Source organism: Colobus angolensis, unplaced genomic scaffold (assembly GCF_000951035.1).
Source record: "Colobus angolensis palliatus isolate OR3802 unplaced genomic scaffold, Cang.pa_1.0 Scaffold320, whole genome shotgun sequence".
NCBI classification, from domain to species: Eukaryota; Metazoa; Chordata; class Mammalia; order Primates; family Cercopithecidae; genus Colobus; species Colobus angolensis.
The window spans coordinates 3,287,655-3,313,289 of record NW_012116489.1 but is presented as its reverse complement, the minus strand read 5'-3'; the positions used below and the strand labels follow the sequence as shown (position 1 = coordinate 3,313,289).

Sequence of the window (25,635 nt, the reverse complement as noted above, 5' to 3'; positions counted from 1 at the left end):
CCTCTCCTGTGACCTATGAATATATGATACAAATAAGAATTTTTGAAATTTCACATGTATATAAGAATTGTGCATTAAATGAATCTATCAACCTAAGTTTACTTTGAGAACTTCTTTTATGAACTTTTTATTCATAAATGTCTAATTCTCTATGAAGCAGAAAATAGAATTCAAAATAGTTTTTCTTTTTCCCTTGAATGAAACAAAATAACTCAAATGCTTAATCAAATTAAATATCCATTATTTCTGATAAACATATGGCTTTGCATTAAATTAGAGATATAAACAAAAATTTTATGAAATTATGATGCAAAACATGGTAACTATGTCAGTGATTTCTTGATAAAAATCACAGAGCTGGAGGGTGCATTTAGAGGTCATCCAAGGTAGCCAGTGGTCTTCAGACACCAAGCGCCTACATTAGTACTGAAGATTAACTCTAAGAAAACTTTATTATATTCTGTGCAAGTGTATTTCAAAATTCATGTTTTGTTACAGGTGTATAGGCCTTCCAGTAATTAGAATAATTTGGACAGAAAGTTGAAATCTGTTACATTATTTTTAGGAAGATAAATTACAAATAAACAATTAGTAAATGTTTAGTTTTCTAAGGTCTGTGGTTATCAAGACCTATAGGTGGTTTAGTGGGAATAACAAGAGGTTTTAATTCTGTTCTAGCTCTGTCACTTACTTTGTCAACTTGTTAAATCACTTAACTTCCATGAGAATAATTGTGTGCTATTTTAAAGTGTAGATAACAGGTACCTTGCAGGAGTTTTATAAGATTCAGAGTTTCTAGGTATTCGTTTCTCAATAAATGAGATTGTTACTGTTGCTATTGGGAAAAGACTGTGCCCTTTGATAGGTAACCTTCTCTCTATTATCTAGAAAACAAGCCATCAAACTGATGCCACAGGAAGGAAAAAAAAATCCCTTTTTTCTTGGCTTTGCCCAGTCCTGAAACACCAATAATTAGCTTTTCCTCCCTTTAGAAAGCCACGAAGGGGTTAAGAAGCTAGGAATAGTACTGAGCTACAATGAGTACAGAGAAAGGCCTATACTCTTTCAAGTCTGTATCACAGGAAACATTGTGACCTCACATTCTAAGTCTTGAGAGCACACACAAGCCCAAGGAATTAAAAAAAGGAGAGAGAAAGAGATTCTGCTCAAATTCAGGGAATAACTAAATAAATTAACTAGTAATCATTAAAAATTAATATTTATCGAGAATGTTTCAACTATATCCAGATGATTCTCTTTCAATATTTAATCAGCATGTGTGTTTCCCCTGGCATGGCCTTCCTTGGTAAATATGGGAGAAGGAGCTTAGTGTCCTGAGTCATCCACCTGTGCTCCACTGCTGCACAGAATGCTTCACCAGACCACAGATTACACCTCACTTTGCTGTCAGTCACCACATCAAACGTCGGGGCTGCGGTGCCTCAAGAACAGCTGTTTCTATCACATTGACTTCAACAGAGAGGCCAATGTGAGTCATGTTATATCTGTTCATAGCCCAGTTGTAATATTTGCTACCATTCTACTCCCCAAAACTATAAAAGTAATAAATTGAACGGAAGATCTGGCAATGCAGAGAGGCTTTATAAGCAGTAACATTGATGTGTTAAAAATGAGAATTTGACATTCTTTTTTTTTTTTTTTTTTGAGACGGTGTCTCACTCTGTCGCCCAGGCTGGAGTGCAGTGGCCAGATCTCAGCTCACTGCAAGCTCCGCCTCCCGGGTTTACGCCATTCTCCTGCCTCAGCCTCCCGAGTAGCTGGGACTACAGGCGCCCGCCACCTCGCCTGGCTAGTTTTTTGTATTTTTTAGTAGAGACGGGGTTTCACTGTGTTAGCCAGGATGGTCTTGATCTGCTGACCTCGTGATCCGCCCGTCTCGGCCTCCCAAAGTGCTGGGATTACAGGCTTGAGCCACCGCGCCCGGCCAAGAATTTGACATTCTTATAACTAGTATCTCGTACATCCCACTGAGAGGAGTATTTTACTGGCTTTTCTCTAAAGGGTGAGGCCTTCTACCAAGTTGCCTCATCTATTCTCTTATCCCTTATTTCTGTCCCCATCATCTCTCTATTTCACTCTCTGACCCCCAAATTCATGGTTATTTATTATAAAAAGTAGTTTAGCTACCATCTTCTTGCACAATCCTCTTATAAGCCATGCTCTTGGACCAACAACTTCTCTTTGCACTACCCTTTCGCTTCCTTCAACCAATATTCCCAGTTACCAACTAGGTAACTTCCTAATCAAGGGGACTTTCGTATTGACATGAATGATCCTTCACAGTTTAATGACCAACTCACACTCCAATAGCCCATGTCAGCAATGACTCTCAAGACCACGACTTGCCATCATCCCTCAATATTCCTGTAATGAATATTTAAAGTCATCTGTGATAACCACTGATCTGTAACACAACATGATTTCAAGGACATCATAGGATTTAATTTTATTTGATGTGAAAGGAATTTGACAGAGGCATAGGGATAACCTCTGATTTTAGCAACAATCATTTTGAAAATTATCAATGAAGAAAAGATATTACAACCAAGCAGTGGATTCGTTTGTTCTATTTAAATTACAGTATTAGAATACACACTTTATTTGCCACTTTTGAAAAAAATTCAATGATTCTGTGAGGTTTTTGTTTGCTTACTACGTGTCAGGCACTATCCTGCGCATTTTATATACCAAAAAAGGACTAACAGTTCTTTCTTTGGTCTCCTCTCTGGAAATGCCTGAAGACTAGACCTTTGATTTGCAGCAGCAACTGAGGAATAGTTAGATATTTACCTATATTGATGCAAGAGAAATGAGAGTTCCATGGAAACGATTAAGTGTGTGTAACTCATTGTCAAGGTTGTTTAGCGAGTAATTGGGAACTAATGAAATGGAGCTGCCCTGAAGAAATGAGGCTAATCACATAAACCTGATTAGATGTGATTACTCAGTCACATACACATGGCTTGATATAAAAACTGAAGGGAGGATCTCAGAGCTGATGGTTTTCCCGAGCTGAAGTTGTATTCAATCAACTTTATTCCTTGTGGCCACACACACACCCAGGGTGCAGAATGACTGGGACATCCAAGGCTGTGTCCGAGAATCATGAGACCTCTGTTGTGTTGTCTTTGTGCATGCTATGACACTGGTCCTATGCATTTTCTTCAAGGCAAGTACAATTGGTGCTTGATGAAGTCTACTGTGAATCTCAAGTCTGACTGTCGATCAAATCAAGTTAAGACACAGTAGAGTGTCACACATTCATTTTTCATACAACACTCTTATGCAGTTTAAAATAATTATTACCAGTTTGCAAGTAAGAAAACATAGAATTTAAGTAAAATGATTGAAACACACATAGCTTATGATTGAAATAAACTATCCTTTCTTGAGTATTTTTGAAACTGGTATTTTTCTAATATAACTTTTCGGTATTTAAAAATAGTGAATATTTACTTAATACTTTTGTCTATATACAGCTACTTCTGTTAGTAGCTCTGTGACTTAAAATTTATTGTTTGAATAACTAAATTATTTTTAAAATAAAGTTAATTTAAAATAAATAATATCCTGTTTTATGTTTATTGAAGATTTTTTGCCTACTTATAGAAAATGTAGAACCTATAACAAGATTAAAGAAAAATATTGCAATCCCTTGTAATTTCAATGTCCAGTGATAATTGCTATTAAATTTCTAGAAACTGTGGTATATCTAGATAGATAGATAGATAGATAGATAGATAGATAGATAGATAGACAGAAAGATAGATAGACAGATGATGGAATACTACTCAGTCCAAAAAAAAAAAAAAAAGGAATACATTAATGGCATTTGCAGCAACCTGGATTAGATTGGAGACTATTATTCTAAGTGAAGCAACTCAGGAATGAAAAACCAAATGTTGTATGTTCTCACTCATAAGTGGGAGATAAACTATGAGCATTCAAAGGCATAAGAATGACACAATGGACGTTGGGGACTCAAGGGGAAAAGGGTGGGAATGGGGTGAGGGATAAAAGACTACAAATTGAGTTCAGTGTATACTGCTGAGGTGATGGGTGCACCAAAATCTCACAAATCACTACTAAAGAACTTACTCATGTAACCAAATACCATCTGTTCCCCAGAAAAACATAGGAAAAAAAAAAGAAAAAAAATTCTAAAATTTTTCCCCCTAGCATTTTTCTTTGGTTTTTCCAAGCATATTTTTTACATGACAAATTGCATATTATAGATTACATAAGATTTGACATCCTGATGTGTTTATTTTTATTTCATTTTATTTATTTATCTGTTTTTGCTTAACCTTTATGGAAAACAAAAATGATCTTTTGAGTAAGTGTTGAGATTCTTTCCCCCTTCCTTGCCCACAGGAGTACATTTGGCTCTGTTCGTTCATCTTCCATACACCATTTAAAAATATGTCTTCACTAACTTTATTCCTGGGCTTTTGTGATGCAGAATCAAGATAACTAGAAAGAAATAAACAAAATTTGGGAACCTAGGAGAGGGGACTTATATAAGAAAGAATAGAGATTTATTTCTGAGAAAAGAAAAGAACCTATGAGAATTTCAAGAGAAAGGTCCAACCTTTTTCAGAGGTTAGACCTTACGAAGTAGTGAGAGACATTGAGAACATAACAATGGAGAAATAATATTTTTCCAAGATATTGAGAACATAAAATGGAGAAAGAATATTTCTCTGTGCCTTATATTCTGATTGTGTATGTGTGTATATGTGTGTCTTTCTTAAGAGACTGCAGGAAGTATTTAAATTGCTTTAATTTACTTTTGATTACTGGATTATGTCTTTTTCTTTGATCTCAAAGCAACACAATTTATGTTTCAAACATTTTATTAGTATAAACTTGCAAATTTGATTAATAACATTAAGGTTATTTCTAATTTTTCACTATTATACATAACATATGGCTTCCTTTACCTGCTATTTTTTGCTCTCATTTTCAACTATTTCTCCTAGAAAAGTTACTGGACCAATGAGTAGGAACACTCATATTTAAGCCTTGAATCCATAGTGTAAAATCATTTTATAGAACTTCTCTCTAGATTTTTTGTGTTCTCTCTTCTTATTCTAATAAGTAGTCCAGAGGATGGACTTGATAGTTACTGAATTTATAAGTAAGGACCCAATTCTTTATCTTCTAACTGGGTCTCCCCTTTGAACTTTGGAAGGATATATCCAACTACCTGTTGGATATATTCACTTGAATGTACCTCAGATATTTCAAAATAAAGAGATTTAAATTGTAACAATTCATCCTACATTTTCCATGCATTACTATTTTAGATAATGCCACACTGTTATTTAAGATACATAAACTAGGGGCCTGGAAGTCATCCTTCACTATCCTCCCTTTTGCTCTCACTCATTTCTCATCAAACAATAAGTTAATGTTCCCCTGAAGTATCTAAGCCCACTCTGCTTCGCCCTGCTTACCCTTCTTTATTCCCTTCTCATTCTCGTCAAATCTGAGCACGCCAGGGTTTCTACTTAAAGTCCTTCAGTGGCTTTCAAACCCCCTTCATGGCACTTCCCAACATGTGAAGAGTAGGCTAAAGGGTGCCAGAGCTGCAAAAGCCACAAGTGATCACCTCTGGTTGTCAACAGTCTTGACTACATGAGCAAGTATGGTGCGCAGATATTATCCTCTCTCTACAGGCCACAATGTGAAAACATTTGGGAACCTCTGACTACAAGAAAACTCTAGTATAAGATAATTAATTATAGCATTTAAAGCCTTTAATTATGTGGACACTGCCAATACACCCTCATCTCACGTCACTTCCTACTGTTTCATTTTTCTATTAAGTCCCAAATCCACTGTGCCCTCGATTGCTTCTTGCCTTTTTCCCACTTCTGCTCTTTCTACTTTATCCCTCACACCAGTCTTTGCCACACTTTAAGAATCAATCATCTACCAACTTTTATTTTGTTAACTTACGGATTAGTGTCTCTTTAAACCTAGTCTGTAAATGACATGCATCACAATTACATAAGACTTATTTTTAAATTGATTTTTTGGTACAACGCAGGAACAATGAAATCACAGCATCAGGAGTTGGAGCACAGAAACCCATCACTTAAATGACCGCCCCCCCCGATGTGTTTATTTTACACATTAAATTTTTTAATCCAATGTCATATATACAATCTCACTGACCAATGTACTTTACAAAATATGATTATATATGTCAGGAAACAACAAAAGCATAGTGAATTAAATAAATGTTTGAGTCTTCATAAATATGAATTTACCAGCCATGAACAATTAACAGTGAAATATCCACTAGGAAAAGGACATAATAAAAATTATCCTTCTTTAAAAAAATAGTTATATTGATGGTAAGGACTACAACTGACCCTAAGAACTAATAAAATATATTTTTGTGACAATCTATAATCTAAGCAATTCCAGTATGAATTACTACCTTTTAGGGTTTTAAAAAAATGCCTTAAAGAAATGTACTTGATAGAATACATGTTTGGTATGATATCTGGATTTTTTAAAGCCAGTTTATTCCTAAAGCTCATGGCTCTCTGAAATTCTATCATCAGTCAACAACAAATTCCCTTTGAGGGTATATAGTATGTTGGTATTTGAAATTATACCTGCAGCACATGTAGCTGGTGATGAATACATGCTAAACTATCTTTAAAACCTGTATTTCTTATTGTTTGAGAAATAGATTATTATTCACAGATGGAACCTACTTACGAGCTTGATTGACGATCTTTTCACTGCATCTCTCTCCCTTATGTTTTTCTGATTTACGATTAACAATTATATTTACATTAATGCTTCCCTTCATAAAGCCAAAAGTCTGGATGCAGAGTTTCCATGCTGTATCTATAGAAGGCTATTTAATTCAGAAGGACCAAAAGTTTTAAATTGTCCATGGTCTTATGAATAATGACATTGGTTTTTCCAAATTCTGACCTTGTGATATGGTTCTGTGAAAACTACTCACATTAAAAAATAATTTAAGCATCTAAATCAACAATTCAGTGGCTTTACCTGTGCACTCCAAGTCTTAGATATCTCTGCAAAATAGAAATAATAAAATTTTCATCACAAGGTTTGAATTAAATGAGATAAACTTGTAAAAACATTCAGCCTAATGTCTGACATAGAGAAACTGGGTAACAGAGATTAGTTGTATCTGGTAGGCAAGGAAAGCATAAATCATAGACTGCTCTAATTTAAAAAAAACTTTTAAGGATGTATTATCTCCAAAAACAAAGAATATAAGAATAAAAGGGTAGGGAGCAGTAGGCTGCTTTCACTATTGATACTGAGTCCCTCTATATAGACACAATTGCATATTTCTCAGCCTACAGAAAAAACTACATTTATGCAAACTTTGCCTTAGTTCTAGAGCTATTCTGAACTTCAAGCAGTTCATATGGCTAGCCTGGTAGCTGAAGCAGCTGAGCAGAAAGAATTAAACAGCACATATATTTCCTGATTTCAGTTGCTCCACAGAGGGGTTGTTAAAAAAAAAAAAAAAAAAGCCAGCCAGGAAAAAAAAAAAAAAAAAAAAATCCCAGCACTTTGGGAGGCCAAGGTGAGAGGATTACTTGAGCCCTCAGAGACAGTAATTGAATTATGTTACTTGAAGAAATTAAAAAAAAAAACATTTCTTTAAAAAAAAAAAAAAAAAAAAAAAAAAAATTGATATAATGAGGTTAGTGAAGAGAAAGCAATTTATATTTACATCTATAATTGAGATGTAATTATATGTAAATATATATTTACATTTATAATTACAGAAAGTAATGCTTTAATTATTTTATGATTACTTTAGGATAAATTGTAGAAATACAGTCAATACTATAATGGGTAGGCTGTGAAGGCTTCTTTTAAGGGTCCTAGTCCATGAAAGTATTAAGCAGCTCCTTGCAATATTGTGTTTGATGTAATTTTCAGGCACTGATACATAAAATGTAAAGCTTTACATTTCATTTTTCCTCTCTTTCCTTACCCAACCTCTGGTATAGGTGCTAACGATAAGTGAAATGAGGTTAGAGAGAAATAGGAATTCCTAATCTACAAACTGTGTATGCTGTTTGCCAAATCTAAGTTGACTTTAACCTCAAAATATAACTACTTTCATCAGGGCTAATAATTTCGAAGCAAGCTTGATTATATTTTCTTTCAGAAAACATTTCTTCATAGATAAGACTAGTTTTATTTTTCAGAATAAAATTTCTACCTCTATCTACATGTGAAAAGAGTAGCCAGATCCACGCACAGACCTCTGACATCATTTAAAAAAGTATGATGATTTTCTTAGGCAAAAATGTCTGTACAGCCTTTACACATATGCCCAGCCCACTAGAGTGTACATGCTTGGAGAACAGTGGACCTTGCTCATTTTAGCTGCTTAATATATAGCTGCTGAAATAATATTTTTGTCAAGTCTTTTAAATTTCTAATATTTATTTTAATGGTTATTTAAAGAAATTTGTTTATAAATTGATCCCTGGAAGCTGGAAAGAAGAAAAAAGATGGAGTAGAAAACATTATTTGTTCCAAATATTTTATGCCTGAATATGGACTTTAGTCCGTTGATGTCAAGCTTAGCCACATGACCTGCTTTTGTTAATGAAAGGTGAGCCAAACTGAGGTATGTCAAAGCTAAGCTGAAGCTTTTAAGAGCTATTATATACTTCCTCCATTACCCTTTTCCCTCTGCCATTAAAACAGCATTCTCTAAAGGGGATTGCCCCTTCAGATTGTGTCCTAAAATGAATGTCTTAATCTATTTAGGCTGCCAAAACAAACTATCATAGACTAAGTGGCTTTATAAACAAGAGAATTTTTGTTGTTGTTCTTGTTTTGGAAGCTGGAAAGTCCTAGGTCAAAGCACCAGCAGATATGGGGTCTGTCCAGGGCCAACTTTCTGGTTCATAGGTAGAGGGCCATCTTCTCAATGTGTCCGCACATGGTGGAAGGAGTAAGGAATTTATTGGACGTCTCTTTTACAAGGGCACTAATCCCATGTGTGAGGCCTCCACCCTTGTGACCTAATCCCCTACCAAAGGCCCCACCCCCTAATATCACCACTTTGGAGATTAGGGCTTCAATATATATATTCATTTGAGGAGAGGGAACAAACATTCACTACAGCAATGAAGCATACAAATGAGGCAGAGCTGAAGCCAACTTGCACACAATATGTGGTGGGAACAAGATATGCACCTTGTTGTTTTAACACTAAGACTTTGGGTTTGTTTTTTGTTGCAATATAACCTAGTGGAAGCTGGATCATGTAGAGTGAGGTCACTAAAAACACTCTGCTCATCAATGTCTACTATTCAATTACTTAGAATAATCATGAAATCATAAAATGTAGGTCTTGAAAAAATGTGGTAATTAGATAATATAACCCCCTCACTTTACAAGTGAGAAATTAGAGACCTAGAAAGTTTAAATGATGCATTTATAGATACACAACTAATTGTGGGCCAGAGCCAGAATCTGGATTCACTGTCACTACTCATTTAAAAATTAACGCTGAATATAAATATTTATTCTTCAGCTATATTAAAAGAATAATGGATAAGGAAAATTAAAGACAGAAACACAATAATAATAATGCATCACCTGTGTGAAAAAGTTATCGCGGCAAACCCGCAGCTGATTATTTCAATGGTGTTGCTTAATTTGTTGAGGTAATTTCATTTTCTCTCCTTGTATTCAAAACTACAAATTTGAGACCATCTGACCAGACATAATTACTTGTTGTACAGAGCTGGTCTCTGTGCAAAGCAAACTGAATTGTGTTGAGATTGAACCATAAACTCAGCCTCATTAGCACTCTGCTCTCACTAATTTGCCTAAAGTAAAATAAGTATTTAAGGGTTCCAAGAATTCTGAATGTAGAGAAAAGAGTCATCCATCTGGGAATTATCAGGACAATTACGTGGAGAACCAAAAGGACTACACAATGAGGTTAATCTAGGTTACATATCAGTCATTCCTGCCTTGGCAGATTTTAGTCACAAGAGTGGGATAGTGGTTGAAATTATAAACATTTTACTTTGAAAAAATTTTAAAGGTAGAATGAAAACTTTTATTATTTAGGACTAACTTTTTTTTTGAAAAAAATAAATCCTCCCAAACCCTGATTTGTAGTGTTTGCCAAATTCCGTGATGAAATTACTTCCACTGTGGCTGATCTTAAGCCACCAACGCTATAATAACTGGCCTTTTAAATTCCTCAGTGTTTATCTTTTGGAATAAATAAGCTGATGTGAGCTTGTGGGAGGTTTAGAATCTGACAAACTTGGTTTAAATCTCAGTTGTATCCCCTTGTAGCTGTGTTTTTAGTATGTACCCTAGGCTGTCATTTGCTTAAGGTGTCCTAATGGGCTTAATAGCTACTATGTAGTATGATTGTAAGAATGAGAGATACTTAAAACCCCTGACACCTTTCCTAATTTGCCCTGTTTTACTCAATCCACTTCAGTTATGTTGGACAGTTTACAGTATCTCAAACACTATAGGCACACTCCTGCTTCAGGGTCTTTGCACTTGCTATTTTCTTTGTCAAAATATTATTCACTGTGATATCCTCACGGTCCAGCTGCTCTCTGCTACTCTTGTTTTGCTTTCTTCTATAGCACTTTTTGTCAGCTCACAATTACATGATTTACTTATTTATTTGGTTTTTGTCTGTCTTACGCCACTGAAGTGCAAATTTCACAGTATCAAGGATTGTGGTCTCTTCTGTTCACTACTGCACCCTTGGAGCCTAGAACATTGTCAGGTATATAGACTTATGGCCCTCAATAAATACGTATTGGATAAACCAGTAAACGAAAAAACCATGGAAAAAAAAGTAAATTTTAATATTTGCTAATTGTCCTATCTTAAGGCTAGGGACAACTAACTTTACCTTGGTTACCTCTAAAATCAGTAAAATTTATGTTCCAGCCAAACCATTCAACTCCAAATAGTCATGCTAATGGGATACAGCATGACTGTATCTCATACTGCTGTATTCCATACTGTTATTATTAAAAGTACACTGCCTTGGATTTTGCTTTTAATAGAACTCTTCTGAAGACAAAAACCAGGAAATATAGGACAATCTACTTAACATGTTGTATCGAAACTTTGAAGGAATCACTACTTTTCATTAAACTAGGAAGACACTAGATGACTGATAAAGGGTGCTAACCATAGCAACCAATGTGATCTAATACTAGATGACTGAGTACCTTCTTCCTTTCAGAAATTTTACTGTTTATTGTTAAGGCAAAAATATGTAAATAAAATAAAAGATGACATTTTATTAATAAACACAACAAATAACACATGCACAGTAAAATAACTTGCAATCACTGTTTTGAATCAATAATAAAGGAAAGTAATCTTTTGGTGCCCTAAGTAATGAATGCAGTTTGTGAAAAAAGTAGGTTAAAGAATTGAACATTCAAATATGGAAGACAGCTAAACTGTTTGTCATGAGGAAATATGAAAGCATGTTTACACCTAAATCTAGTGCTATTTTACATATTGATCAGACTCTAAGTTAATTTCATAGGGCAAATTTACATAGGAGGAAATTTCTGAACACTTAATTCAAAGTGAAAGGCTGAATATGTAAAAGGTAGGGACAGTGTAAACAAGGGGAAAAAGAAGAGAACAATGTGGGCATATTGTTTAGCATAATCTTTCTTCTACCACATGTTAATACAAGGATATCTATATCATGTTTCTTGAAACATAACAACTATTTACTCCACAAATATTTATTGAGCACTTACTATGTTTTAAAAAATCCATTGTAAACCAATTTTACTCAATAAAAGTGGTATTAACCAAGTGTTTTTTTAATCACATATCAGAGTTTTATTCATAGTAGACATTATAGGTTGAATTGTATCCCCAAGGTATGTCAGAGTCCTAACCCTCAGTACCTGTGAATGTGTCCTTATTTGTAAATAGGGTTTTTGCAGATGTAATCAAGTTAGGATGGGATCATTAGGGTAAATGTACTCCAACATGACTGATGTCCTTAGAAGAAGACTAGAAGAGAGGTAGACAGATAAAGTGAGAACATCATGTGATGATAGTGGCAGAGACTAGAGTGATGCAGCTGCAAGCTATGAAACACCCAGGACTGAACGACACCACTGGAAGCCAGAAAAAGGCAGGTAAGGATTCCAAGTGGAGTCTCAGAGGGAGCAAGGTGCTTCTAACATTTGATTTCAGACTTTAGCCTCCAGAGCTATGAGATAATAAATTTATGTTGCTTTAAGCTACCCAGTTTGTAGTACTGTTACAGTAGCCCTAGGAAACTAATACAATAGCCCCAAACTGAAAGCAACAAAGGTGTCCTTCAGTAGGTGAGTGTTTAGGCAAACTGTGGTACATCTATATAATGGAATATTATTCAGTAATAAAAAGAAAGGAACTATCAAGTCACAAAAGCATATGGAGGAATCTTAAATAAATAAATTTGGCTATGTGAAAGAAACTCATCCAAAAAGGCTACGTATTGTATGATTCCAATTTTATAACATCCTATAAAAGACAAAATTATAGAAACATAGAATTATCAGTGTCTGCTAGAGGATCAAGGGTGCAGAGAAGAAGCATAGAAGAAGAAGCATAGGAGTAATTATTCTGCATAACACTTTAATGGTGCATTTGCCAAAATGTACAGAATTTTACAGTACAAAGAGTCAATCCAATTGCATGTAAATTTAGAAAATCATTTAGGAAATCAAGGAAATCCCAAGAAGTAATTCAGACTTTGACACAACAATCTAACTGTATTACAAATGTATGAAATAATCTCCCAGAAGGGGTTGGGGAAAAACTGTTCACCTAAGTAGTTTTGGAAACAAGACTCTGAAAAACTAAAAACAAAAGGAAATAGGTATAAGTACTGTACTTAAACGGATAAAGTTGTTTCCCATAGGAGTATGGGTTAATAGTCTAATACTGCTATATATGTATACTGAATTTAAACAAGTGAATAAATGGCAGAGAGTGGAAATCAGGTTTCTCACTGTTGGAACTGAAATTTACAGACAAGCAAGGGGAGACAGCTAGAATGATCCATGTGAAAATGGAGTTAGAGGCATCAATATGAACTCATATTTGGCTTAATACAGACAAGCACAGATTTACATGTAGAGATATTTATAGAAACATGTATATACATAGACTAGTACACAGACATATTTCTGTGCTCTTTCAGCTGAGATTGCCTAAAAGACCTGACACCCCAGCAGCAACAAGCACACCTGACATCCAGATCTTGGTTTGGGTTACCATTCTCTAATAAAACGAAACAGGGCTCCTTGGAGAAATGGTGGTTTATGGTAGGATTGGGTCAGGAAATACACAAGATCAGTCTGAAACAGACTGTAGAGCCAGAAAGGAAGAAAATCCTTTTGAAAAAAGCACCCCACATTAATGGGGAGTATGTCAAAAGAAAATAGGAGTCAACTGAAAAGAACTCCCACAGGCCAAAGCTGGAACAATTTGAGTAACAAAATAAAGTAGTAATGAATTATAACCCAGAGTATAAAATAAATGTCAATAAATTCATACTGATATAAATAAACCATTGAATAAATAAATAAATGAAAGAGAAGAGCCAGATCTCCTATGCAGAAGAATTTCAAATAATTTATGTAAATTTTTCCCTCCAGAAGGGTGATCATAATTCCAAACTTCTTAAGTGTGGGCTAACATAGTGACTTCCTTTTTTAAGAGTACAGTATGGAGAAGAATAAAAGATATAACTTTACAGTTATCAGAGAAACCTGATAACATCACCTCCCAGGTGATTAAGGTCAATATCAGCAGTCACATACCATGTTGAGTGTATAAATCATTGATAATATTATTGATATGATGTTATGAGGATAACCCTTTGCCTTCGTGGTCTTCATTCTAATAGCCTATAACTCCAGTTTCACCATGAAGAAAACGTAAAACCAACTTCAATATTGGAAGAATCTGTAAAATACCTGGCCAGCACTCAAAACCTTCAAGGTCACCAAAAACAAGGAAGGCCTGAGGAACTGTCACAGCCAAGAGGAACCTCAAAATACAAGACAGCAAAATGTACTGTAATATCTTGGATGGGATACTAGAACAGTGAAAGCATGTCAGATAATATCTAAGGAAATTTACATAAACTACTTAGGTGAACAGTTTTTTCATAACCCCTCTGTGAGATTATTTCATACATTTGTAATGCAGTTAGATTGTTGTGTCAAAGTCTGAATTACTTCCTGAGATTTCCTTGATTTCCTAAATGATTTTCTAAATTTGCAGGCAACTGGATTGACTCTTCGTACTGTAAAATTCTGTACATTTTGACAAATGTACCATTAAAGTATTACACAGAATAGTTACTATTCTAAAAGTCCCCTGTGCTTCTTCTCTGCAGCCTTGATTCTCTCGCAGCCACTGATAATTCTTCTATAGTTTTGCCTTTTATAGGATGTTGTAAAATTGGAATCATACAATATGTAGCCTTTTTGGATGAGCTATTTTCACATAGCAACATTTATTTAAGGGTCCTCCATGTGCTTTTGTGACTTGAAGGTCCCTTTTCTTTTTATTACTGAATAATATTCCACTATATAGATGTACCACGATTTGCTTAAACACTCACTCTAACTTTTCTTGTCCATTTGAATTTCAGTATTTGATATTGTGAGACCACGAATCATAATTTTTGAAAATCATCAATGATGAAAAAGAAAGCATACAATTCTCTAGAGAATCTCATTTGCCTAAGAGAAGTATCTAACAAAAGAAGCCACAGTTAATTCTGCTGTGTGATGTAGGAAGCCCTGGGTAACCTTCATGGAGTAGTGACGATTTTACTGTAAACTGATGAGATTATTTCACTTATGAAGAAGCAAAAGGATACCTTTTTCTCACACTAATAATTAGGTAGGCACTTTACAAAATGCCGCTGCAAGGATATTAACTTGCACAGTGAAGATCAAAGTTTTCAATGTTTCTACGCGTAGAATTTTAAGAGTATGTGATTACTTCCTAATGATTAACATCAACCTTCTCTGACCTATTAAGCAAATTCAGTTAGTTCTTATTTAATCTCTATTTGTTCTTCATTCTTTTAGGCATATTAGAAAGTACTTTTTAAAATAACTCCATTCAAATCAATTACTTAATAATTGTTAATGGTTTTTAGAAGATTGGATGCTACCCTAAATTCTTTAACATTGTTCTAGTAACTCTAAAGTAGTTTTGCCCAACCACATTTTATTTACATGTTGTGATCATACTTTAAATGTAGATAAAACAGTTACTTTTAAATTAATCTAGATGTGGCATTTACATTGAAAATATTCAGTTTACCCCCAAATATAAAGGACTAGAGACATAGACATTACTTTTCTAATTCATGGCATGGTCGTTTCTTTAAAACTCTTCAGGACAGATTCATACATTAAGGTCCCAAAAAGAGTTTATTATAAAGTACTCTCATTATTTAAGACAGTCTCCGAATAATGGATCACAGGAGAGTCTCCCTCTAATAAGTTTCTCTTTTAATACATCAGAAGCAAAAAATAATAGCTCTTCTTGAATTATTAAAATTTAGTTGGTCCCACACATTAGAACCAGTTTTGCAAAATCATGGAACAGGTATGAAAACAATCAGAACACATTCATTGCCACTACAAGTTAGGAGAATGTCTACCTGCTCAGGAACAGAAAGTGAATGTCACTTTCTGAACTCTGCTCTAATATTCCTCATGTCACATGTCCTCAACTGGAAGGACATAAAGGTTGATGAAAACAAAAACAGCATTTCCCTGGTAGCTAAGCAAGGCAGAACTTTAGATACAAAATACAGTATGGAACTGGAGGTGATTATTTTCTCTTAAATTTAAGGGAACATATTTCAAAGTTCAAAGGAAGAATCATTGATTCCTTCAACTAATATGATATTAATAACTGAAATTTATTTATCCCTTTCTTTTTATTTCTTGAGACAGGATGTAGCCCTTTTGCCAGGCTGGAGTGCAGTGGCAGGATCACGGCTTGTGGCAGGATCACGGCTTGCAGCAGCCTCGACCTCCCTGTCTCAAACGATCCTCCCAACTCAGCCTCCTGAGTAGTTGTGACTATAGGCACATACCATGATGCCCTGTTAATTTTTTATATTTTTTTTTTGTAGAAATGAGGCCTTGTTATGTTGCCTAGGCTGGTCTTGAACTAAGTTTAAGTGATCTCGTTTCAGCCTCTCAAAGTGCTGGAATTACAGGCTTGAGCCACTGTACCTGGATAATGGACATTTCTTTGCTTGCTATTATGTTCCAAGCAGAGTCTTAAAGCCCTTATGCATTATCACTTCACGGGAGTAACTACATGTAAGTTAAGAGCCCACACTCCAGAGCCAGATCTCCAGGTTCACATTCCAAATCCACCATTCACTAGCAGTATGGCCTTGGACAAATTAATAAACCTCTATGTGCCTCAGTTTTTTCAGCTGCAAAATGGAATTAATAATAAATTCTACTTGACAGGGTTATTATGTATATAAGTGTGAACAACAGTTATAAAGCTCATATTGTTTCTCTTTTCTCCTAAATAATCTCGTTGAAGAGAAAGATATGTTTATATTTAACTATTCTGATGATTCCTAGCATCATTATGTAGTAGGTTCTTAATAAAGATTTATTGTGTAGGTCAGAGCTTCTGGTCACCTGTATTTGAAATGAAGAGCTAATTAAATTATAGGTTTCCAGGATCTACTATAAAGACACTAAGTACCTGGGGCTAGACTTGAGAGGCTGCACATTTTAACCAGGCATTCCAGCTCTCTGAGTTGCCTCAAAATTTGAGAGACACTGGTATAGTGACTTGAATCTTTGTTTCATCTTCTATAAAATGTGAATTATTATAATAGTATCTATCTTATAGGGTTGTTGCAAGAAGTAAATGACATATAGGAGATAGAAAATGCTTAACACAATGTTAGCAATTTTTACTACTAGATATTATGTTATTCACTTGTCTGGAACACAGAATTTATGTCAAGAATACTAGGTGATAAGAGTAGAAAGGAAGGCTGATGCTAGATAGCTGAATGTTTTAAAGTCAGGTAGGAAAGAAAAACTCAGCTAACAAGGTCTAAACTACATATTTTGATTGGGAAGGCAATATGATTATATCTTGCCAACAAATATATTAACACAGACAAAAATCTACCTACTTAAAAATTGAAGAAAATGAGACTTCAAATTTACTTTTTTAAATGAATAACAATACTGTGCTGGAGAACAAATCAAATAATTACAAAGTATTTAGAATCAATCAATAAAATCACCTACTCAAAGAGAGAAAAAACAAATGATGTATATGTAAGTATCGATTCATAGTTATTATCTTTTTAATCAAAGATATCACATATTCATTTCCTTTAAAACAAACTGCAGCAAACTCTAGGAATTTTCATATATATTGCATTGAATGACAAAGCTCTTTGCCATAAAACACACCATAAACTCACTTCACATTCATCTTGTGTCTTATTTTTCTCCCTTTCTCTTCCTACCTGCACAACTAAACACAGCACTTCTCTTCCTCATTCTTCATTACCTGGGGCTCACATTAAGTTTCAAGGAGGGTAAATAACTATTTAAATAACAACTCTTTAACAAATATATCTCTGAAAAACATCCTTTGTGCGTGTGTGTTGCAGTCAAGTATTTTACTGATCATTTGTTTAAAGTTTGAGTTGGTTTTTCTGTACCTGCCATCAGCTACCTACCCACAGCATTTACTTATTTCTTCACTCAGTCTCTAATATATGTTCAACTGTAAACCGTACAAGTAACAATCTCACTGGTGCAGCCACAGAAGGTGACCCAGATTACACAACACTGTGCTAATGCCAAGTCGTCTTGTTCAACGGCAGCTGCTCTATGCTTTGCCTTATTGATATTCAGATTCAACAGACACAAATCACATGGCCCCTTAGACAAGCACACACTCTCCCTGTCTTCGTTTTAAACGTGTTCAATAGCTACTGTCCTTCATAAACACACTGCTGGGGCCATTTGGTCTCCTCTGATTTTCCATCCTGCCATAGAACTGACAAGATTATCTCAGAAACATTGCTCTTGTTTCTGTTTGGGGAAGTTTGTGGAAAATAATATCTTCATTTATAAAACAGAAACACATAACAGTAAAAGCCCATTTCTCTGGTGAAAGAAACACTTTGAATCATTACTCTCTGGGAAACATTGAGACTATCCCCTTGATTATGAGAGCAAATGTTGCAATACAGAGTTCTTTAAAAGTGAAGACAAATATATGGTATGTGGGAATAAAATGAAATATAGCTTATGAATAACTTCCTTTTAAAGGATATCAATTAGTAAGGGCCAAATCTATTTTGTAAAAGTGTAAACACAACAAAATATCTTCTCGTCTATATGACCATTTCATTCTCCAGCTCACTACTACAACGGTTAAAAACAAAATTTCTATACCTGAATACCTACTGGAAATCACAGAATCTTAAAATTGACTGTTCACATTAACTGGTATCACTGATTTCTTTAACACATGACACTTAAAAAAACAAATAAAAACTTCCCTTTTAGCATTGTATTTTATAGAACATGTAACATTATCCATTGTTTGTAAGAAATACAATAAGCCAGAAATAAACCAGGAAAAAATGCCCAAAGTGGGAAATGCTTACTTTTTATGTAGATGAGCAGTGAAAAACTGAGGTAGAAGATGAGAAGGTAGTTAATATTCTTAAGTGCCATGGTCTTATTTACAGAACATCCTCTGGTGTGTTGCTGGTGGTCTGGTCCCAGTCCGGCTCCTGATCCCTGTCTGTCTCAGAGAGGAGCGGGTGCCTCAGAATCCCCAGGTGCCATCTCTGTCCCACCCCACTTACAGCTCCTTCACAGAAAACACAGGGACTTAGATTCAAAAAGCAGTTTGTGCTTCTTAGCATCACTTACACCACAGGATGGGGTGATTTTTCAAACCTGGTGCAGATTTTTTCAGGCTGGATTGGATTCATTCCCCCCTCAAGCCTTTGCTATGAGTTTTCTTCTGTTAATGCTGTCTCCTCAAAAGGGCCTACATTAGGATAGTGTCTTCAATTGCTCTCAATAGATGGATTAATTTCTGATAACTGTCTTGCCACATAATTATGACCTGGCAACTTTTAACGGAATACCATATGTTCTTGTTTATTTACTTTCATCTTCAGAACACAATTCACAGACAAGTCATCTTTTCTGTTCATAAATTATATTCCCACAACTCAGATTTCTGTTGTTTATAAGTTGGGCCAAGACAGAAGAAAACTTAAATTACTGCATAAAATGAACAGAGTTCTGGAGATTATTCAGGGGCAGATCTTGTCCATAAGCCCAGAGCTCATTGTATTCTTGGTTCATGAAATTATATGCTCTGGGATTTCTTCAGCTTTTGTTTTACTATAAGTGATGAATGTAAACATGTTTGCTTATTTAAAAAATACACTTGTTTTAAATACAACGATATTTTCTCACATTAAATTGTTGAAGTCCTTAAAATTGTATTTTTATTAGACACCATGAAAACATCCATTAATTAAAATCAGAATGCTTTATTTTCTAATTGATGTTAGTGCTAGTACAGAGCCTTTTTCGATTGTTAAAACTGTTCACTTTTACTCTTTAAAATGCAATTTCTATGGCTGATTTTTACAAAGCTTTATAAATCTGCCAGATGTTTAACTATATAACATATATTTTGAAGTCTTTATGTTTTCTGCCCATGTCTCTAATATTTTGATAGTCAGCTTAATGGTTTTTATTAACATTATTCTTTCACATACTCACAGATTCACTTGCTAAAATAGGGTTTATCCATTTAAAATTATTTAATTTTTATAGAATTCATGACAATTATTATTTTTAAAGATTTTTTCCTCCTCTCATGCAAATAATTTAACTTGGGCAATTTAACAATAAAAGCAAAAGAATTTCAGGTTACAGAAGCATTATTAACTCCCTACTCTAATCCCTGTGTTTTGTCAACTGAAGAATTGAGAAGCAGAGCAATTATTCTGTGTGCTCAGAGTCTGGTGGGTCACTATCAACATTAGGACCAGAGTCTTCCCATGATTTCTAGAACATTAGTTCTTCAATAAATCTTGTGAAGTCTCTTTTCATCTTTATTTCTATATGTTCTTTCATGCCTTTTGCAACAATACCATTCTGGGACATCTACATACTGAACCAACTTGATCTCCATTCATCCTAAAGAGGCCTCCACAATGAACCCCAAGACTAAGGAATTTATAACATGTAAGGCCAATTGATGGACTGGAAAAAAAAGTGAATAGACTCAGGTAAAGAATCTGACGGTATTAGAAAGCCTTCTGTTAGGGTGTGTTTATGAGTGTCACAATCAAAGAAACAAAGAAAATTAGTTTTTCAAAAGACAAAAGTGTCAATGAAAATAAGTAGTTGAGAGAATATGTTATACAAAGAATGGTTATAGGAATTATATACATGGAGTTTGAATATAAAAAATTAAGTGGATATAGCCATTATACAAATGAGTCAATGGCTACCATGTGTCAGATTTGGGCTAGTCAGGAATTCCTTTAGAAAAAAGAAGTAGTATTTACGTTGATTTTCAAGCATAAGCATGGGTATGCTGTGGTCTGAATGGTTTCCCCACTTCCCAAATTCACATGTTGAAACCTAATCCCCGATGTGATAGTATTAAGAGGTGGGGAGTTTTGAAAGGTTATTAGACCTAACCTTCATGAATGGGATTACTGCCCTTATAAAACAAGCCTGAGGGAGTTTATTTGCTCCGGCACCACATGAGGACACACAGAAGGAACCTTCTAAGAGGAACAGGCCCTTGGCATCTACCAAATTTGCTGGTACCTTGATGTTGCTCTTCTCAGTCTCCAAAATTATAAGAAATCAATTTCTGTTATTAAAAATTACCCAGTCTAAATTTTGTTATAGCAGCATGAACAAACTAGGGGTATAAGAAATAGGTAGGGCAAGACTGAAGTGTAAGAGTTTTACAGGAAAAGGATATGTATATAGGAATAGAGGCCTAAAACAGTTGGGCAAATCAAGAAACTAGAAATATTCTGATATTGCAGAAACATAGGTGTGAAGAGATGTCAGGAAATAAGACTCAGCAAATCCACAAAATCAAACAAGTTTAATTTTCAGTATGAGGAAAGCACACCATTAATAGGTTTTAAGTAGTGAATTCACATACTCAGAGTTGTGTTTAGAAAGATAAATCTAGCAGCAATGTAGCAATGGTTGGAAAAGGGCAGATGGAAAGCACAGAAACCAGTGAGAAAAGGATATTGCTGTTGTCCACAAGAGAGATGATAAGGGACTGAACTAAAGCAGAGACAGTGGGGATGATAAAACTAAACAAAACAGCAATAAACTAGATATATCTAAAGACATATAGAGAATAAGGCAACATGAAAACTAATTTTATCAGGTATTGAGTTTTGGCATTTGGGATATTATTAATATCATTCATAAAAATGAAGAATATAGATAAGGGCACCTATACAAGAAACAGCAAAAACCATCCTTCCCAAGTAAGAAATATGTAAGTGAGCTCAACAGCAATAAAGTAAAATAACCAATTGAGATAGACAATTCTTGACTTTTGGAATGGAAAGAGAGAGAGAAAGAGAGAGAGAGAGAGAGAGAGAAGGGAGGGAGGGAAGGAACAAAGGAAAGGAAAGAAGGAAGGAAAGAGGAAGGAAGGAAGGAAGGAAGGAAGGAAAGAAAGAAGGAAGGAAAGAAGGAAGGAAGGACTAAAGGAAGGAAGAAAGAAAAAAAAAGCAGGAGAGAGGGAGGAAGGGAAGAAAGAACGAAATAAAGGAAAGAGCAGTTCAGAAATAAAGAAATCAATGAGAACTGAGATGAAACTAAACTCTCATGTGGAAATGCTACAATTCACAGTTCACAAATGGTTCCCATGGAAGCCAACCTCTACCAAAGATGAGCTCACACAGCTTAAAACTATGAATCAAACTAGAAACCCACTGCCATGGCAGACATCGGACACAATGAATGGGAACATTCACACTCAAAAGATTCATGATAATGGAGCTAACTTAAGAGATTATAAAATAACACTTTGTTAAGATACAGAAAAAAAGTATCACAGAAAATGAGTGGTTGAGAAAACATGTTATACAAAGAATGCACTGTTCTGGTCGGGCACGGTGGCTCACACCTGTAATCCTAGCACTTTGGGAGGCTGAGGCGGGTGGATCACCTGAGGTCAGGAGATTGAGACCATGCTGATCAACATGGTGAAACCCTGTCTCTACTAAAAAAATACAAAAGTTAGCCAGGCGTGGTAGCAGCCACCTGTAATCCTAGCTACTCGGGAGGCTGAGACATGAGAATCCCTTGAACCTGGGAGGTGGAGATTGCAGTGAGCCAAGATCATGCCACTGCACTCCAGTCTGGCTGACAGAGTGAGACATTGTAGAAAGAAAGAAAGAAAAGGAAGGAAGGAAGGAAGGAAGGAAAGAGAAAGAAAGAAAGAAAGAAAGAAAGAAAGACAGACAGACAGACAGAAAGAAAGAAAGAAAGAAAGAAAGAAAGAAAGAAAGAAAGAAAGAGGAAAAAAAGAATGCACTGTTCTTATGTACTGTTCATGGGTAAATTAGTACAACCTTTATGGAAAACAATAAGGAAATTACTCAAATGACTTAAAATAGAACTATCATTTGATCCAGTAATCCCATTACTGTGTAGCTGCCCAAAAGAAAAGGAATCATTACATGAAAAAGATACTGTACTTGTATGTTTAATGCAGTACTATTCACAACAGCAAAGAAATGTCCATCAATAGATGATTGGATAAAGAAAATATGGTGTATATACATAACACAATGAAATACAATTCAGTCATACAAAATGAAATCATGTCTTTTACAGCAACATGGATGGAACTGGAACCCATTATCTGAAGGAAAACAACTCAGACACAGAAAAACAAATAATGCATGTTCTCACTTATAAATGGGAGCTAAATAATGTGTACACATAGATGCAGAGTGTGAAATGATAGATGATGGAGACTTGGAAGGTTGAGGGGGTTGGAGGAGGGACAGATGATGACAAGTTACTTAACGGGTGTAAAGTACATTGGTGACGGATATACTAAAAGCCTAAACTTCACTGCTCTGCAATATGTCCATGTGACAAATTGCACTTGTGCCTTTTAAATATATGCAAATAAAAATTTTCAAGAGATAAAAGAATGCATTTATTTTATAAAACAAGAACAAGACATGATAAAAATGATTGGGCCTATTTGAAAATAAACTGAAGATAAATTCTAAAAATAAAAAAGTCATTAAAATTTTTTGAAAAATTTAGTAACTTAAATAGTAGATGACACTACCATAAACTAAACAGAAGATCTGAAGTTTTTTTTAGAATAGATCAATGTGAGATAAGGAATTGGTGAAAAAGAATGAACAGTAAAGAGACATAGAAAATAGAATAGAAAGTTCTATCTCAGAAGCGAGGAAAAAATTGGGAGAAGGTAAGTACCAAGAACTAATGGACTAGAGTTTTCAGATATGAAAAAATATGACTTCTCCAATTTAGAAAAGCTCACTGAATCCCTAGGAAATATTACATTTAAAGGGCAACAGAATAATTACCACAAAAGCAAAAATTGACAATTGGGGCCTAATTAAACCAAAGAGCTCTGCAAAGCAAAAGAAACTATCATCAGAGTGAACAATCTACAGAATGGGAGAAAATTTTTGCAAACTATGCATCCAACAAAGGTCCTGTAATTCTCCAGAATCTATAAGAAACTTAATCAGTTCAAAAAGCAAAAAATAACTCATTAAAAAGTGGGCAAAAGACATGAACAGACACTTCTCAAAAGAAGATATATAAGCAGCCAATAAACATGTAACAAAATGCTCAACATCACTGATCATCAGAGAAATGCAAATCAAAACTACAATGAGATGCCATCTCACACCAGTTTGAAAGAATATTTTTTTGAAAGTCAAAAAACAACAGATGCTGGTGAGGCTGTAGATAAAGGGAACACTTACACACTGTTGATGGGAATGTAAATTAGTTCAGCCACTGTGAAAAGCCGTTTGAAGATTTCTCAAAGAACTTAAAACAGAAATATCATTTGATCTAGCAATACCATTTCTGGGTATATACCCAAAAGAAAATAAAATATTCTACAAAAAATACACATGCAATCATGTGTTCATTACAGCACTATTCACAATAGCAAAGACATGGAATCAACCTAGGGTCCCATCAATGGTGGACTGGATAAAGTAAATGTGATACATAAACAAGATGGAATACTTTGTAGCCATAAAAACAACAAAATCATGTCCTTTGCAAGAACATGGATGCAGCTGCAGGCCATTATCCTAAGCGAAATGATGCAGGAAGAGAAAAATCAAATGCCACATGTTCTCACTTATAAGTGGGAGCTAAATATTGGGTACACATCCACATAAAGATGGGAACAATACACACTGAGGACTGCTGAGAAGAAGTGGGTGAAGGGCTGAAAACTACCTATTGGGTGCTATGCTCACTACCTGGGCAATGGGATCATTCATACCTCAAACCTCAGTGTCACATAATATACCCATGTAACATATCTGCACATGTACCCCCAGTATGTAAAAGTTAAATTTTTTAAAAAAGAAAAATAAAAACATACAGTGCAGTAAAATAAGCAAAATAAAATCTTAAAAGTCAGCATTTGTCGTTGAAGTCTAAAATGTTTACAGTAGAGCAATAATCAAAATGATGAAAGACTTTTCATGAATAAATTAGGTGCCATAAAACAAAGAAAGTAGGAGAAGAGGAAGATTTATAGATAAAAATAGAAAGTACAGTTTAAAAATATACTCAATTTGAGCTGTCTATTCAAAACCAACTGAAGATCCAGAACATACTAGGTTCTGGAGATACAATTTCAGAATGTAGGACAGCTGTTCTTACTGGTGGAAATTCTTGATGCCATATTAATGTACAAGCATTTGTTTGTTTTACACATACTATACAAAAGGTATATTCTATATACACCTGCTATATATCAGACACTAGAGTCATCATCAGTAATTTGCACGTTTAAGACAGGGTCATCACCCTTGTTGATTTAAACTCTGGTGAGCAGATGCAGTCTTCTGAGGAAAAAAGTACTTTATCTCCCAGTTCCTTGATATTCAAAATTGATTTAATAAGGGTACAAAGATTTATCTTCAGTTCAGTTCTGTGTATTATAGATTCTTTTACACACATCATCTCACTTAATATAGCATCTTCACAAAGTAGATTAAGTTAACCCTAATTGACAATGGTAAAAAAGAGATTGAGAGACCCAAGTTACCTGTATAATAAGTGCTGCAGTTCAGATTCACACCCAACTTGCTTATTCCAGTGTTCTTAATTATTGTTATAATGGTATTTATTGTTAATTACATAATTATAAATGTATTCTTGTGAAAAATCCCAAATATTAGGATAAAGGATCTTTGATGAACAACAATCCCACACT

The 25,635-nt window shown here is 34.8% G+C and overlaps 1 protein-coding gene across 4 annotated transcripts in view; it reads right to left on the bottom strand.

The window, feature by feature from the left end:
• The window catches only part of CRB1 (crumbs family member 1, photoreceptor morphogenesis associated), a 243,070-nt gene that overhangs the window by 150,064 nt on the left and 67,371 nt on the right, over positions 1–25,635 (bottom strand). For 3 of the 4 annotated variants that reach the window (XM_011951613.1, XM_011951616.1, XM_011951614.1), the window contains exon 1: positions 18,764–19,036. The exons of the other annotated variant lie outside the window; for it this stretch is intronic. In XM_011951613.1, the coding sequence (XP_011807003.1) occupies positions 18,764–18,833 (70 nt within the window). In that variant the 5' untranslated portion in view covers positions 18,834–19,036. Of the gene's footprint in view, positions 1–18,763; positions 19,037–25,635 lie in introns of those variants that run through there. 4 annotated transcript variants of the gene reach the window in all.